The 17091-nt window shown below is 33.8% G+C and overlaps 1 protein-coding gene across 1 annotated transcript in view; it reads right to left on the bottom strand.

Moving 5' to 3' along the window:
- LOC132733181 (glucocorticoid-induced transcript 1 protein-like) overlaps nucleotides 1-16719 on the bottom strand; it is a gene marked incomplete at its 5' end in the record, with an annotated part of 40290 nt that extends 23571 nt beyond the window's left edge. The window contains 3 exons of the mRNA XM_060719780.1: nucleotides 7162-7359; nucleotides 9394-9498; nucleotides 16522-16719. Of these exons, the coding sequence (XP_060575763.1) occupies nucleotides 7162-7359; nucleotides 9394-9498; nucleotides 16522-16719 (501 nt within the window). The remainder of the gene's footprint in view (nucleotides 1-7161; nucleotides 7360-9393; nucleotides 9499-16521) is intronic.
- Between the last annotated feature and the right edge of the window lie 372 nt (nucleotides 16720-17091).

Below are 17091 nucleotides of genomic sequence, written 5' to 3'. Positions count from 1 at the left end.
ATTAATCTGTTACTATGACAACATCAGCAAAATGCTGTAATCTTTCTGTTTACCATTTAATCATTTCTTGCTCATTTATCTACAATTTTTTTGTCATTGCAAATATCAAATTTTAGAATGTAAAACAACATCAATACAATGTTATATACATAAGCTATGACAGTGAAGTACATGTACTTTCAATTCAATTAGGCAGTATCAACCCTGGGGCCAAAAATAAAATGAACCCCCTCCCCCAAAAAAACCATCCCTTATATTACCCTACATCTGTAGGGGTTCACCTGATGCCAATTGTTTTCCATAAATCTGCAGACAAACCATCCATCTGGTACTATACAATAACAATCTCTGGCACTTTTACCACTGGAAAATCATGCAAATTGCTAGTTAACACTATTAACAAAATCTAACATCTTAAGTTTAGTTATAAAAAAAATATACCGCTTGTCCAAGTTACAGGAAACACGTTGTCTGACTGACAGGCCTTAAAAGATATTGGACAAAATAGATGAATATGTGAAGTATAAAAACAATCTATTAACAATTGCTCACAGCTAAGACCTTTGCACTTCCTGCCCTGTATAACACTGTCATAGCTGCAAAATTAATCATTCTTTGAATGTTTACTCCTTTAAATCTCATTGTACATTTTAATACATCTTTTACAGAACCTCTTTGCCATTGGTCATGTTTATATTAATGTGCTTCCTGTGAATTTGATATCTGTATGTAAGTGAGAAAATTATATTCTTAACAAGGTAGATAGGGCTTTTCTGAATCACCTGTCTGATTTATAAACATCATAATTACTTAATTTGCACACTCAGCAAAAATCGTTTATCTGTTCATTCTGTACAAGACCTTGGCTACTTATACTCACTAATGTGCGTTACATTTTATGCTCATCAATGTGTGCTGCCCCTGCTTATGATGCTTACTTATGTGTCCTGCATTTTATGCTCATCAATGTGTGTTGCCCCTGCTACTTATGCTTAAACTAATGTGTCTCACATTTTATGCTCATCAATCTGTGTTTCCCCTACTAATTATGCTCATTAATGTGTCCTGCATATTATGCTCACCCGTGTGTGTTGCCCCTGCTACTTATGTTTGAAGTTATGAGTCCTGCATTTTATGCTCATCAATGTATGCTGCCCCTGCTTATTATGCTCACTAATGTGTCCCACATTTTATGCTCACCAATGTGTGTGTTGCCCCTGCTATTAATGCTTAAACTAATGTGTCCTGCATTTTATGCTCACCAATGTGTGTTTCCCCTGCTACTTATGCTTGATCTTACGTGTAATGCATTTTATGCTCATCAATGTGTGTTGCCCCTGCTAATTATGATCATTAATGTGTCCTGCATTTTATGCTCACCAATGTGTGTTTCCCCTGCTACTTATGCTTGAACTTATGTGTTATGCATTTTATGCTCACTAATGTGTCCTGCATTTTATGCTCACGAATGTGTGTTCCCCAAAAAGATAAAATGTCCTGTTTTGGTTAACCCTTCATTAAATTGTTTAAATAAAATGGCCCTTCCTAAATGGTTTTTGGCCCCCCTTAATTTATGCTCGTGATGTGTTCCCCCTCCCCCTTAAATGTTCCAAATGGTGCTGCCCTCATAAGGGGTTTTTGCCCCCTTTTTGCAATTCTCATTTTATGTGTTTTTGAGTGAAAGGATATTGATCAAAACTTTTTTTATGTTTTAAACCATAATGCATTTTGCCTAAAGGGATCCTGCTCCCAAAAAATATTTATTCACCTCCATGACTAAATATTTTCACCATTATGTTGCATCTAAGATTTAAACTCAAAACTAAAATTAAGGCTTAAGCTGGCTAATATGTTTCCCCAAATTTGTTTACAGTATAAAATTATTTTTTTAAGGTTTATTTTCTTGTGTTTCAAACTAGTCCTTTAATTTATGTATTTATATAGGTATCATAGAACCAAGGTTATTATCCTTGAAGCTACAATATGTTGCATTTCCTGAGAGATTGATGGTGATGAATAATGTTCATGTTAAATAATCACTATACAACAAATAAGCATGCTCATTATTACAGCTGTATGGTAATGGATAATTCCAACATCCTGTCCTAGATGTGCCTATACATAATTTTTGTTTTTCTTTGTATTTAAACCCTTACAAATTGCTAAGTAAGTACACAGGCGGCAGTATCAGTGTTTGGACACCCCACCCCTATCTGCCCCTGGACCCCTACTACAACCCTGAAAAAAAAATTCAACACTCTAAGGCTTACTATAAGGTACCAAATACAAAACCACCGATGAAATTATATAAAAAAAAAATTTTTCCACTATCAAAATTATAGTTATAGAAAGGTGAAAAGCTTACTATATGTTCATTTGCCAAACAATGTGGAACACGGGAAATCGTCGTTTCGGTGACTGAGACGCATTTCGGAAGGATTTCGCTGCATCATTCATCAACATTAATAAAAAGAACTAGAATTCCACAGCTTATCTAATTCAAATCTAACGAATATCACTATCATTTCCGATTTTTTCTGTTTCACGTATTTTTTGAATTGCCAGAGCCATTTTGCAGTCCTGATACCTGGTGTGAATACGCGATCTGATTGGACGAGCCAAATTTTGACGTCCAATTCAGATCGCGTATAACACACAGGTATCAGAATCCAAAATGGCAGCGACAAGTCAAAAATAACCGTGAAATAGAAAAAATCGATAGAATATTGATATTCGTTAAACTTGAATTAAGTAAGCTGTGGAATTCAAGTTCTTTTTATTGATGTAAATGAATGATGCAGCAAAATGCCTTCGGAATGCGCCTCAGTCGCCGAAACGACTGAATATAATGGTGCAGTCAGTTCATGTGAGGGCTTTTGTTATCAAAATAAGCTAAGAAATTAACTTTTTTGTTTTTTGTTTAAATTGTTGACTTTAACACATTTTTTGGGTCATATTTCAGCAGTAGATCCACCGAGCTGGCTTTCCTGGATAATTTGAAGCAGTATAGAACACATTTTGTCCACAGCTAATCCCACATGACTTCAGAATCAGCAGTGACACGACAAATGATTGCAATATTCAATATCTGAGATCAATTGTCAAAGAGAAAATTTGTCTTGCCTGAGGATCAAACCAACGATCCCTGGGATTACAAATCTGATGCTGTAACTAATGAGCTGGTAGGGATTTTGGGAGGGAGTGGGGGGTTGGGGGAAGGAGAAAGGGGGCCTCTGTATGGTAAGAACAAGCTTGCCATTATTGATATCGCCACTTTTAGTACTAAACAGACCCATCATGCTTTAAATTGAAACTGACCACTGTTAATGTCAGTGACAGACATGGTAAAATTGAGCAACTCACAATATATAAATTCTGTTCAGACTGTAGACTTGCAATGGCTAGCTTGTCTTTATACTAGTTCTGTGTGAACCTCTGCCATAACTGACTGCAATTGTGTTACAGAAAAAAAATTTGTTTGGCCTTAAGCTGGTAGTGAAAGCAAATTTTCAGCACTTGATAGACAAAATTCTTAGCACAAATGTAATTGACTAACTACTATTTTTCTTAGCACAAATGTAATTGACTAACTACTATTTTCCAAATAAAGGATTGCATGGCCTTAAACTTATTGTGTTAGCAAATCATTTAGTATTTAAAAATATATTCCTCAAATTTGCTTGGACTTTTGTACAATCTAAATATCTTATTGCTGCAATTACAAAGAAAATTTATGTATAAATTTCAGAGGATAGTATTTCATTCAATCTTTTATGCTTTTTTTTCACATATAAATCTATTCAATAAATATTTAATCCTACACAAACCCTACGACATGTGGAAAGATAACTGTCAGCAAAAAACCTTAAATCAGTATTGAATTTCCCAATGTTTGTTTTTTTTCTCTCTTCAATACACAATTTCTACATGACTGAATTGTTAAAATACTGAAATTTTTATGAGACATGTTGATGATTTATATTATGCTGGTTTTAAGATTGGTTACCATATCAGCTGATAGCTTAAATCTCTTTACAAACACCAGTTTATCAATCCCAACAGCTGTAAAACCTGGATTTAACAGATAGGGTCATGCACTCTATACACTGCATGTCGATAAAATACTTGTACATTACCCATTGCCATAGAGTCCGATCTAGGATCTACAAACTATTTTGAGATTATCTTAAAATAAAAATAAACACAGCTTTTCAATAAAACAGCTTCTATTTGAAGAAATGTTTGACATGAAATTTCAATTTCAACTGAAAATTAAAGACATGTTTGTGAAGACATTTCAGTTGTCAATGAATCTTAAATCTTTAAATTTTTACGAGATTGAATAAAGAAAAAGTCCTGCATTTTTTTTTTGAATTCTGAAATGTCCCATGGTTAATAATTTAATCTATTACAATTCTAAAACCTGGCATTTGGAAACATCAGTCTGTTCGCCACATTTTATGCTAACAATTTTGAAATCTATAACTATTGAAGCACATTTTGATAACATGTCTTGTTTAGAACTGGATCTAATTTAAGTAGCCCCTTAAAATAGAGATTTTTTTCACTATTGTTACCCAATACTACTATTTAATGGCAACATCTTTTTTTTTACAATCAGATAAAAAATTGCAAAACTTGGTATCAAATGCAGTAACTTATACAATTTTTGCAAGCAGCTATTACTAAATTAGCATAGTACATGTGGTGACCTAAGCAAAGTTTTTAATCTTGAAATAGACCTCCTGTGGCTCTATTTAATCTATTCCCTTTAAGGATTTCAGATTTAACTTTGGTAACTCAACACTAACTAGTAACTGACTTAAAGTGACTTTTATATTTAATGGATTAGGACATGAAGGGCTTGTATTTACTCACCACAAACAAATAATTTCTGACCTCCCTACCGCTGTATCACTTACTTAAATCACACTTTTCTGGTCTAATTCTTTGAATTTGAAAACTTGACAGTTTTTTTATAATCTGTTATCCTGCAGAACTTTGTAATGGACTTAGTCTGCTTTGAGTTTGAAGTAATCCATCATTTATTTTGTGGGTTTTAAGCCACACCAACCCTGTACAGGTCAAATAGTGACTTTCAAGCTTTGCTTGTAGAGGAAGATGTCCGGTGCCCCATCATACATTATTTCAGACAACAAGAAGGTACCTGAGAAGAATCATCAGCCTTTCATAAGCTAGCTGGATAGCTTTAAGTTCTTCACAAAAGAAAATGTCAAGTCCCTGATGGGATTTAAACTAACAGCATTGTAGGTCATGAGATCTAAAATCAACACCAAAAATCGCAATCCCTTGGAGACCTATAAGTCCCTAGTTAATTTCACATAACCTTCAATAAATGAGCACCCCCAACAGAGTAAGGTCTGCTTACATAGTAAAAGTATTGCCTGGGCTGGCCTTACACTGGTAAAATACCTGTCCTGGCTCTTTACTATCAGCAAGCCTGACCTGTGACTATACTGGTGACATACATGGCCTGGCCAGGCGCTATACTGGTTATATGCCTAGCCTGTTCCTATACCCTTGACATAGCTTGCACAGCGAGACTGGTAATATACCTGGCCTGGCTCTATACTGGTAATATACCTGGCCTGGCTCTATACTGGTAATATACCTGACCTGGCTCTATACTGGTGATTTAACTGGCCTGGCTCTATACTGGTAGCATGCCTGGTCTGGCTCTATTTTGGTGGCATGCCTGTCATTTCTATATACTGGAAACGTACCTGGCCTGTTCCTATACCGTTAGCATATCTGACCTAGCTCTATACTGGTGATATGCCTGACCTGGCTCTATAATGGTAGCATATTGGTCTCATACTATTATTTTACCATAGAGCTTTAAGGGTTAAGCAACCATCATTTGTCATATATGATTATAATCCTACATGGCATGGTATTAAATCTGAGTGATTTATTGAAGTCATGATTGTGACATTACAGCCAAACGTAAACCTACAGATTAATAAGTTGCAGTAACAAGTGTGTCTTCCAAGACCATCATGTACCTAGAAAGTAGTGTTTTTTAATGAATTAAATAACTCAGCTTTAATATCTATGAATAAGACTGCATTCATTTCTGTACATACAAATACATTTATTGGTGCATTTTCTCTTGATGATTTCACATGTTTTTTTGTTGATTTATTTCATTTTCTTTTTACTTTGTACTTACTCAGAAGGACCTGGATGCATCATTATTTTTTCAAAATAAGACTATTGTCTAAAATTCATTCTTACTCCACTTAGCAAATTCAAAATTCAGTTACTCAAACATTTCACAATTGGGTTGACCTGAACTTGTTTCCTAAATTGTGGAAAAAAAGATCACTTATATTCAATTTCAAGTTCTTCAATAGAGAGTAGAGATAAACATGGGATAATAAAACAATAAAGCATTCATTATAATGACCAGAGGTGAAAGTTAACAGTCCTCCAGGCATAGACCACACTCCATAGTGAAGTTTTTTATGACATAAACTTATGTTAAGATCATAAAAAACATTGTCACATACATGTGTAAAACTGATAAAGTATCTGATAATTCAACCAATGCATGCCTATAACTTCTTCAACAGTTTGTTAAGTAAAGTAAGTTCATAAACGTTTAATCCTTATTCTGCTGAATATGTTAAATAAAATTAAAGCCATCCGGTTAGCTCAATAGGTAGAGCATTGGACTGTGAATCAGGCGACCCCGGTTTGATTCCCCGACCGTGCAGGTCACTTTTGTTGTGAATGATCATAAAATCTTTCCTACGGTCATTAGCACTATACCTCTGCTCTGGCGTGTACAGAAGTTTCAATCCCTTGCGAAAGTGGAGGCAACTAATACTGGTTAACTGATTGACAGCCTACACAGAAATAATGCGGCGGCTGAACTGTGCTCAAGTAAATTCAAAGTGGCTTACTGCCGTGATCCGTAGTGAAAACTACCACAACACCACCACTCCTTATCCTGCTGAATATGTTAAATGGACGTGTCAGGGGCAAGTCATTGCTTCCTTGAGCAAGAAACTTTACACTCGTTGCTCAGTACTGGTTGGTTTCCAGGAACAGATTCGAAAGTGTGTCTATAAGCTTATAGCTTAACTAATATAAGTAAAACAAATGGACTTGTCTGGTGAGAATAAAGAAACTTACTGGATTGAGTCCCTCCACACTATTGCGTTGATATCGTGGTATGGAGGTTTTGGGAATGTGTATACCAATGGCAGGAGATCGCATCAAAACTGCAGGCGCGGTTTGTAGTAATGCATTGTGGTTGCCTGGAATTGGGCTGGAACGCTGTTTTGTTCCTTGGTCCTTTGTTTTCTGTAATTTCTGTCGTATACTGTTCAACTGTAAAAGAATAACAGAAACATATTATTCCTTTTTATAAATAGCTTTAAATCATTTTTAAATAACCTGCCTTACAGAAGAATTAAATACCAGTAGGTTACAATAATAGTAGAAAAACTTTGAGCAGGCATTACTTAAGGGAGGCTGCAGGGCCAACAAAATCAATTGTCCGTTTTGCCCAGGTTGTCCGACAGCCTGTACGGACAAGTGGAAATTTTCAAGAATTTACTATGGAAATATCATTCCGAGTAAGATGGTCAAAATGAGACTTTGCCAGCTCTGGAGAGCATTTGGAAGAGAGTATATGGTACTACTGGTAATGGGTTTTTGTATACAATAACGGTATGCACACTGTAATAAAAGACCTTTTGACTTAATAAAAGTACTGTCCAAATCAGCTACAAAGGAAAGTATTTTAAGCCACAATTAAGTCGGCTCAATTGCACTCATTATTTACATACATGTACTGGTGAAATCTGCAGTGGTACTACTTATAATGAGCAGCATCTCTAAATGTAACAAACTGTTTTGCAAATCACTGTTGATCAAACATTCTTGGATTTTATTACTTACCATTTGAGCTAATCTAAAGGACAGTAATGAAGATAAGGGGTATTTTATAACAATTGTAGCACATTTATTTTGGTTAGTTATTAATTTGGGTTTTGCTATTAATTCAGTAAAAATGTTTATAATAATGAAGTCAACATTCCATCATTTTTTCAAAACAGCATTCAAATAATTCTGTTGAATTCAGGTATTAGAATAAGTATGGTAGTTATATATATTAAGTAAATAAATAAATTCATGATTTCAAAAGATTTTTTTCTCTCATTTATCATCAATACATGTTTCTTACACAAGCCAACAACATTTTTTTTCAAGTACTTTGAAAGAACAAATACACAAATAAATATTTAAACTATTTAAACAGTCTCAATGCGTCAGAAAATTTATGCAAATAGACTATTTAATCTGTTCAACGCGACTGAATAAGTACGCGACTCACATCGGGTAGGCAAACACCTATTATGACGCCTATTGAATAAAACTACAGTGTATAACGGTGTAATTGTGAACTGGATTTCATGTTTGAAAAATGATGTTTACAGTGTAATTCAAAAGAGCTTTTTGAGTTAAGGTATAATTTAAAACTGTGATGTCGAGCATGATAGATATATATCCACACAATGTACGAAGGGCAACAGATTTTAGACCTTTCATTAATAACATACAAGGTTCAGACATATCCAAAGCTTAGGTTAACTTCAAACAAAGGACACCACTATACTACATATTCTTAGCTATACTCCCATCTTTTATCATTTGTAATATATATATGATATTCATTTCGCTAGTAAATGAAAAATGCAATCTCATTCTGTGACAATATCATGATGAAGTTAATTTATAAATATTTACGTTCATCATTTTTTACAGTCTACCTAACTGACTTTCCTGGATGACTAACCAATAATTACCAATTTCTCTACAAGTGACAGTATACTAATGCCATTGTAGTTAAACAGTGCAGGCCATGATCAGGTCGCAAGGATGTGACGACTGATCTTGGTGTGCACTGGTTGCATGGATAAAAACAGTTCCGCCAGCTGGCAATTTAAAAAACTGACTTCTTCCTTTCTTTTTACTTTAGCCTTCATCATGAATTTCATCGGGATTTAAAAAAAACAAAAACATATCATGTAATTAAAACTAATCAGTTAGAGAAATTAATGTTTACCACTATTTAAACAGATAATGAAATGTTTATAAATGTAATGAAATGAAATCATTAAATCCTACTACAAACAATACTAATATACAGGGATTAACAGGGATGCATTTAAAGCCAGAGATCATTAGCTATATTGCTTGTACAGTTTGTTAATGGTATATAATCCATACAGATACATGCAGGGAATTAAGATATGGGCATTTTAACTTTTGTTTTGCTGACATAAGTTAACTGTTTGAACATTAGACATCTTGATACAACAGTAGTTGTAGTTTCATAAAAGAGGGGTTTTCACTTACAGCTAATTTTTTATCAGCATGCCCAAATGATGCTGAACGTCTGTGCTTTTTCTTTTTCTTCTCTGCTTTATTTTCAATCACCTCAACATGCCAGTCTTCTGGTGTCTGAAAAAAACATAAAATTATGATATTTTAACCATTACCTGCTCATATTGCATGGTGAAATTCCCCCCACTGCCCACTCTTAGTTTGGTGAGACTTCTATTATTATACAATCATAGAACTAAAATTGTGTGGGCAACAGTATAAAGTATTGGGTCTGTACTTTCTCTACTGTTATAGCACATTATAGGCAAATATAGTGATGACTGGGTTAATTTGCATACATATTATTTTCCTGGTACACCACTGATATCATTTTACAAGAACATGGCAAATTTTCAAACCTGATCTCCTATCCTTTCACTAAGAAAATTGAAAATTAAACCTAAAACCCATTAGGGTTAATTTTCTCATCTGCAATTTATGGGTGAATAAAACAAACTTAACAGGATAACATGGAAATTCCATTTATATCTGTTTTACAATGGCATATCATTGCATAACAAATTCTATAAATTCATTAGAAATTACAAATAACAAATAATTTTGACACACTAGGTAAGCAAACAAAAACAAGTGTTCAAATCTTTCACTTCTTAGATCAGTGTCTCTTAAAAAATATGCATGATAAAATAAAAATTACTATGATAAGAGATGGGGTTTATAATTCTTTTTATTTTCACACTTGTAAACTGTATGTTCAAATGTTAATTAAATTATCATAAAAATTACCCTCATAAAAACCCAAACTAAATTCTCTAGAACTAAGAATTGCTTAGAACCAAGAACTGAAATATCAAAATTCTTTGGAACCAAAAAATCTTTAACCAAGAAATTCTTCAAACCAAAGATAAAGGTTTTCTTGTCAACCTTAATTGTGTTTTAAATTCTATTTTAAATCAACAAATCTAAGGTTCATTGTAGTTCATTGAATCACAGCACAATGATCTTTAAAATGCTTTGAGGTGAAAAATACAACAAACACTGAAAAAATGTTCACATATCACAGTCAGCCTATCTAAGCTTTGTTCATGTTTACACTGGCTTATCAGCATGAATTGTTCTGTTTGATACCTTAACTGTTCACCAGAAAAGGGCTTAGGAAAAACAAACATATGTGCAATTTAAATGAGGTGTTCATGTTATATTTAATTATGGTCACATACAAAACAGCTTTAATAATGATATAAAGTACTGGCTGCCTGATATTTCTGGTCATTATACAGTCAAGCTGTTAACTTGCACTTTTGTAATTCAACTCACACACTTGAGCTTTCACATTGGAAACAACATGTACTAAACAAATCATCTTATCACAACACGACAGATGAAAATTGCATGATCTAAGATAATTGTAAATCAGACAATTTAATAAATTATAATTATTTAATATTGTAAATATCTGCACCTATTTCATAAAGAATATCATTGCTTTATATTTGCTGTAGGTTTTTATAAAACTTTACTGACAGCTACCATTAAATTCAGTCTTAATTTAGATAAAATATATTTTGTTATTATACTGAAAGATATAAAAATGTTATCAGTTACAAAAATTTATTACACAGTGTTAAGACCAAAATCTAAAATTTCAAAATTGCAAGGTCAGTTTTTCCACATAATTTATTATAATAAACAGTTTTCCAATACTGACAGGAAATCTATGACCAACTTATTGTGTAAATATCGGACTTTAAACCAAATCTGGCTAGTTAACTGAAAATTGGCCTATTTTCACAATGTATAAATCGATCAGTCTTTATAATAAATTAGGGACATTTTTCATAACAAGTATTTAGTGGTACCATGCCAAGAAAACCTGGCACAGGATCAAGAACTTACAACTAATAGTAGTTTGAAAAGATTTTTTTTGTGTGAAGTAGTAGGAAATGAACATGTAAGACAAAAACTACTTTGTCAAGTTGTGAAAAAAAAATCCCCCATTGTAACAATGAAATGTGAATTGAGTGTATAAGTTAAGGTAATTTAATCCAGACAATTTGCACTAAAGATCAACGAGACAATGACATAAAGGTTTTTTACAACAGCAATTAAAATTTCATTATCTGCCTAATGATCCACTGTGTTATTGTAGATACATTACACAATAAAATAATTTTGCTTTATGCTGTCAGTGCAAAGTAAACAAAGCTATTTTTTACATATATATATGATATTCTAATATCATATTAAATAATGAACAAAATAACTGACTTCTGACATCTGGTTTTTTTTATTCATAAAAATCTAAAATAAACTATTTCTCCCTCTAAAAGCATTCAACTCATTCATTACACAACTGTCAATATTAGATAAAAAAAATCCTTTCTTGCACATCTTTTATCATAATTTTATATAAAGTAATGTTAACAGTCATCCAGAAGTTCTGTACATTTCATTATAAATCTCTTAAAACCTTGACCTTGCATACACTGACTAGATAATGCTGGTAATTAACACTCAAGAGTCTCATGATTACAAAAATTTATGATATTATCCTTTGACCTCTGAGTGTGACCTTGACCTTTGACTACTGAAATGAAGTAATACTTGAAATCCCTCCCTGTATGTAGAAGATATGCTCGGAACATAAACTGTCCGTTGCTCTCATGGATGTGCTGTGGTTGCCTGGCTCTATACTTGAAGAAAAGGCGCTAACCATTGCATTCCAGGAAAGTTATTTTAAAGGTTACTACATGTATACCAAATGTTGTTTTGAAACCAAAAACACTAAAATTTAATATTTTTCTTTCCCATCAGATTCTTATGAACCTAAATAATTATATCAAAATCATTTCATATGCCCACACAAAAAAACAACAACCAAAAATACAAAAAAAATCTGAAACATAATTAGCTCTGTTGTACGATGACCCAAATAGTAATATCCTCTCATCATTGTCTTTCTTCTTATTCTTGAGCTTTGAGGTAATAAAATCTCTTTGTGGTTATAGGGTGTATCTTCATATACATGTACTCAAAAAATAGGTTAACAATCAATTTAGTCTCTAAAATTCTAAAACTTAAAGAAACTTAATATGTTTTTACAATGAAGAATATGATAAAACAGTACTTAATAATCTCATGAACGATAAATTATAATATTGAGATTTTGTCAAACAAGAACCGCAGTAAACTTTTTAAGTACTTTATTATAAATGACGTGGAAGGCCCAATCATAAAAACAAGTATTTGTGACACAAACAATTTTTTATTCTCAATCCTCACTTTTTGTTTGTTATTAAAAACTAACAAATATGGGAAATGTTATTTCAGTTTATACTTTATATATTTGATAGAGACAAATTCTATGTTGAAATGCATTTTCACGTGAATGTTAAGAAAAACTTTAGATCTGGCAAGACAGCATCAGGAAATATGGGTTACTAAGGGTACAGTGTTCTGCTTAGCATTCATTTAATCCAATTGAAACTGATACAGGAATTATTTTTAATATTTACAATTTACCCCTGTATATTGAGGCACATCATAATTTAAAGCTGGGGTTATAATTGATATTGTGCAAAGTTTCAAAGCCATATGTCAATGGACTTTGAAAATATTTGAACTATTACAAAAACTTTAACGTAAATTCTAAGTCGAAAAAGGGGCATAATTCTGTCAAAATGCTTGATACAGTTACCTCCTCCTGTCTACAGGTTGGGGTCATGATGGTGAACAAGTGTGCAAAGTTTCAAAGCCATATGTCAATGGACTTTGAAAATATTTGAACTATTACAAAAACTTTAATGTAAATTCTAAGTCGAAAAAGGGGCATAATTCTGTCAAAATGCTTGATACAGTTACCTCCTCCTGTCTACAGGTTGGGGTCATGATGGTGAACAAGTGTGCAAAGTTTCAAAGCCATATGTCAATGGACTTTGAAAATATTTGAACTATTACAAAAACTTTAACGTAAATTCTAAGTCGAAAAAGGGGCATAATTCTTTCAAAATGCTTGATACAGTTACCTCCTCCTGTTTATAGATTAGGATAATGATGGTGAACAAGTGTGCAAAGTTTCAAAGCCATATGTCAATGGACTTTGAAAATATTTGAACTATTACAAAAACTTTAACATAAGTGGTTACGCCGACGCGGACACCAACGCCGACGCTCGGGTGACTACAATAGCTCTACTTATTCTTATCGAATAGTCGAGCTAAAAATAACTCATTCAAATTGGTAATATTCTTTGGACTGAATTTATGACAGATAAAGCGCTGTTGATCACCGTTTATTTATTGTTACCAATAAAAACCCGAATGGGTGATTCACTCCAAAAGATTGTTTACTATTTTATTTTTTTGAGCTTTGTGCAATAGAAATTGCTAAATTCCAGGAGAAAACAGTGTAAAGCATTATTCCACAGAACCTTAGTTGACAGTCTCGTATACAAGACTTGTAATTTTAGCTGGAGTAGAGGATCACCAGAAAGCTTAGAGGTATTGAGGGGTTTCCTTATAGTTTATGTATTTTATTGTCAGAAATGTTCATTTTTCTTCTTAATTCTTTTGATTTGACAATTATATGAAATAATGTATCTAAAAAATTAGCATATTCAACTTTAAGAAAAGCTGAAGGCCACTTTAAACTGTCTTTAAATATATCTTCATGCGTCAACAGTAAAGCACAAGACTACAATGAAACTTCATATTCTTCAATGCATTTTCTGTTGTAATGAAATGAGTTCAGTGACAAAAAAAAAACAGGCTATTGAGCTCTGTGAGAATAATGTTCTCTGTACAAGTACATCATGCAATTGCTTTCTTTGATAATGAGACCATAAATGCTGCAAACAGATAAACTGTTTCTTGCAGATAATAATTATCAGTTGAAATCAATATAAAAACTTAAGCTTTAATGCAAAAAACATTTTTTTCTTCAACGTTCAGGGTTTGATCAATATCTGGCCAAATGTCTTTACATAAATTTTTTTTGTGTACTATATTTCTTTTAACAACAATTTTGCTATTCCGACAAAATTGCAAGGTGAAATTATGGCAACCTTACTTAACTAGAACTGTCACTATCATGGCGTGAATACCCCCGCATACCACTTTGTCAGAATCAACAGTGGCCATTTAGAGCTCAAGGACAACCTCCCTGCCAAATCTGAGGTTACTAAGCCAGTGCATTGCTAAGTTATGTATTCTACATGCTTCAAATGTGAAAATGTCAAAATCAATACATTGCGGACAGGACATTCTTTAGCAATTGAGAAGAAAACCTTTTTTTTTGTCAAGGTCCCTGTGACCTTGACCTTTGACCCAGTGACCTCAAAATCTATAGGGGTCACCTTATAGTCATGATCAACATCCATGCCAAATATGAAGACTGTGGGTCAAAGGAATCTTAAGTTAATGGGTGGACAAACTTTTTGAATTCAAAGTCCCTATGACCTTGACCTTTGACCTGGTGACCACAAAATCAATAGGAGTCATCTTCTAATCATGACTAACATCCATGCCAAATATGAAGACTGTGGGTCAAAGGAATCTTAAGTTATAGGGCGGACAAGCTTTTTGAAGTCAAGGCCCCTGTGACCTTGACCTTTGACCTGGTGACCTCAAAGTCAATAGGGGTCATCTACTAATCATGACTAACCTCCATGCCAAATATGAAGACTGTGGGTCAAAGGAATCTTAAGTTATTGGGCGGACAAGCTTTTTGAAGTCAAGGACCCTGTGACCTTGACCTTTGACCTGGTGACCTCAAAGTCATTAGGGGTCATCTACTTATCATGACTAGCCTCCATGCCAAATATGAAGACTGTAGGTCAAAGGAATCTTAAGTTATTGGGCGGACAAGCTTTTTAAAGTCAAGGCCCCTGTGACCTTGACCTTTGACCTGGTGACCTCAAAGTAAATAGGGGTCATCTACTAATAATGACTTACCTCCATGCCAAAAATGAAAACTGTGGGTCAAAGGAATCCCAAGTTATTGGGCGGACAAGCTTTTTGAAATCAAGGCCCCTGTGACCTTGACCTTTGACCTGGTAACCTCAAAATAAATAGGGGTCATCTACTAATCATGACTAACCTCCATGCCAAATATGAAGACTGTGGGTCAAAGGAATCTCAAGTTATTGGGCGGACAAGCTTTTTGAAGTCAAGGCCCCTGTGACCTTGACCTTTGACCTGGTGACCACAAAATCAATAGGGGTCATCTACTAATCATGACTAACCTCCATGCCAAATATGACAACTGTAGGTCAAAGGAATCTTAAGTTATTGGGTGGACAAGCTTTTTGAAGTCAAGGCCCCTGTGACCTTGACCTTTGACCTAGTGACCTCAAAATTAATAGGGGTCATCTACTAATCATGACTAACCTCCATGCCAAATATGAAACTAAGGGTCAAAGGACAAGAAAAAACCGACGGACGGCCGGAAGGACGGACAAGCTGATTCCAGTATACCCCCCTTACAACTTTGTTGTGCGGGGGTATAAAAAGTACACATTCCTGAAATAGAGCCTCCTTAAACACAGTGCTTAGAGTACTAGGAAAAGTGGCAAGACTGGCATCTTAATAACAGTTAAATGCTAATAACAGTGTTAGCGTTTTTCCCTAACTGGAAAGTGTTTCTTCCCAGGGACTTAACGGCCCTTTTTTTCTTTCCTCCCTGGCAATTTTAGCGAGTAAATTGATATGTTTACTCAGTAAACGCGAACATTGAATAAAAATGAATAAAACAATTTAAACAGCTCAAAAGGAGCAACATAGGAGTGACTCTAGCAAATGATTCTTGTAAATCAAGCAAGATGCAATGCAGTTTGAGTTACCTGCATAGTAAAAAGATTATAGTACTGGTACAGAAAAAATGCCTTTTTTAAGGTATCTAAAACTTTTAGATTACAATTGTTATCAGTATGAAGTTAACCTTAAACAACCAAACTACCAACAGTTTGGTTATTTCATGTCAATAACAGAACGAAAATGTACTTAAATGGTAAATAAACCACTTGAGACAAAAAATTACTTCAAAGGCTAAGATATCCATTATGAAAAAAAGAATTTACAGTGACTTCCTTCAAACAAGAGTTTTTGACTTAAATACTGGCACAAAGCCCTTAAATGAACTAACCTGTGTCTGTTTATCTGCCATAAAAGTACCAGATGACTGAGTATGGTGATGACTTCCCACATCTACTGGCCATTTTCCTTGTAAATAAGGACCAATTGTATCGAGGGAGCTTGTTCGGCGTAGAGAAGATGATGCAGGGCTTACTCTGATCGCTTTTGGGCGTTCAACTGAAAAATTAAAATTAATACTATCCTGAAATATTTTGTTACCATGGTAGCCAGTGCAACACAAAGAACAATGTCAAGGTTTTTAGTCAAAAAGAACACTGTAAACATTTTAGGTTGCACAGACTAATGTCAAGATCTTGGGTAAAGAAAGAACACTGTCAATATTTTACTTTGCAACTGACTAAATGTACATTTAGAACACTGTCAAAAGTTTGGGCTACAAAGGCAATGTCATAGATGGAATAACAGAAAAAAGAACTATAACAGTGATCCCATGAAATCTTGAATATAAATGTTCATATTCTTCATTTCTTCCATTTAATCATAAAGTTCTTATTTTTCCTTCTACACCATTACTTGAAAAATCAACAGTTGTTATAAGGTATGCAAAAGCCCTCTTAGC

The sequence above is a fragment of the Ruditapes philippinarum genome, unplaced genomic scaffold (genome assembly GCF_026571515.1).
Source record: "Ruditapes philippinarum isolate M1 unplaced genomic scaffold, ASM2657151v2 ctg454_1_1_1_1, whole genome shotgun sequence".
In the NCBI taxonomy this organism is placed as follows: Eukaryota; Metazoa; Mollusca; class Bivalvia; order Venerida; family Veneridae; genus Ruditapes; species Ruditapes philippinarum.
The sequence above is the reverse complement of the archived record's forward strand: the minus strand, read 5'-3'. Positions and strand labels throughout refer to the sequence as shown.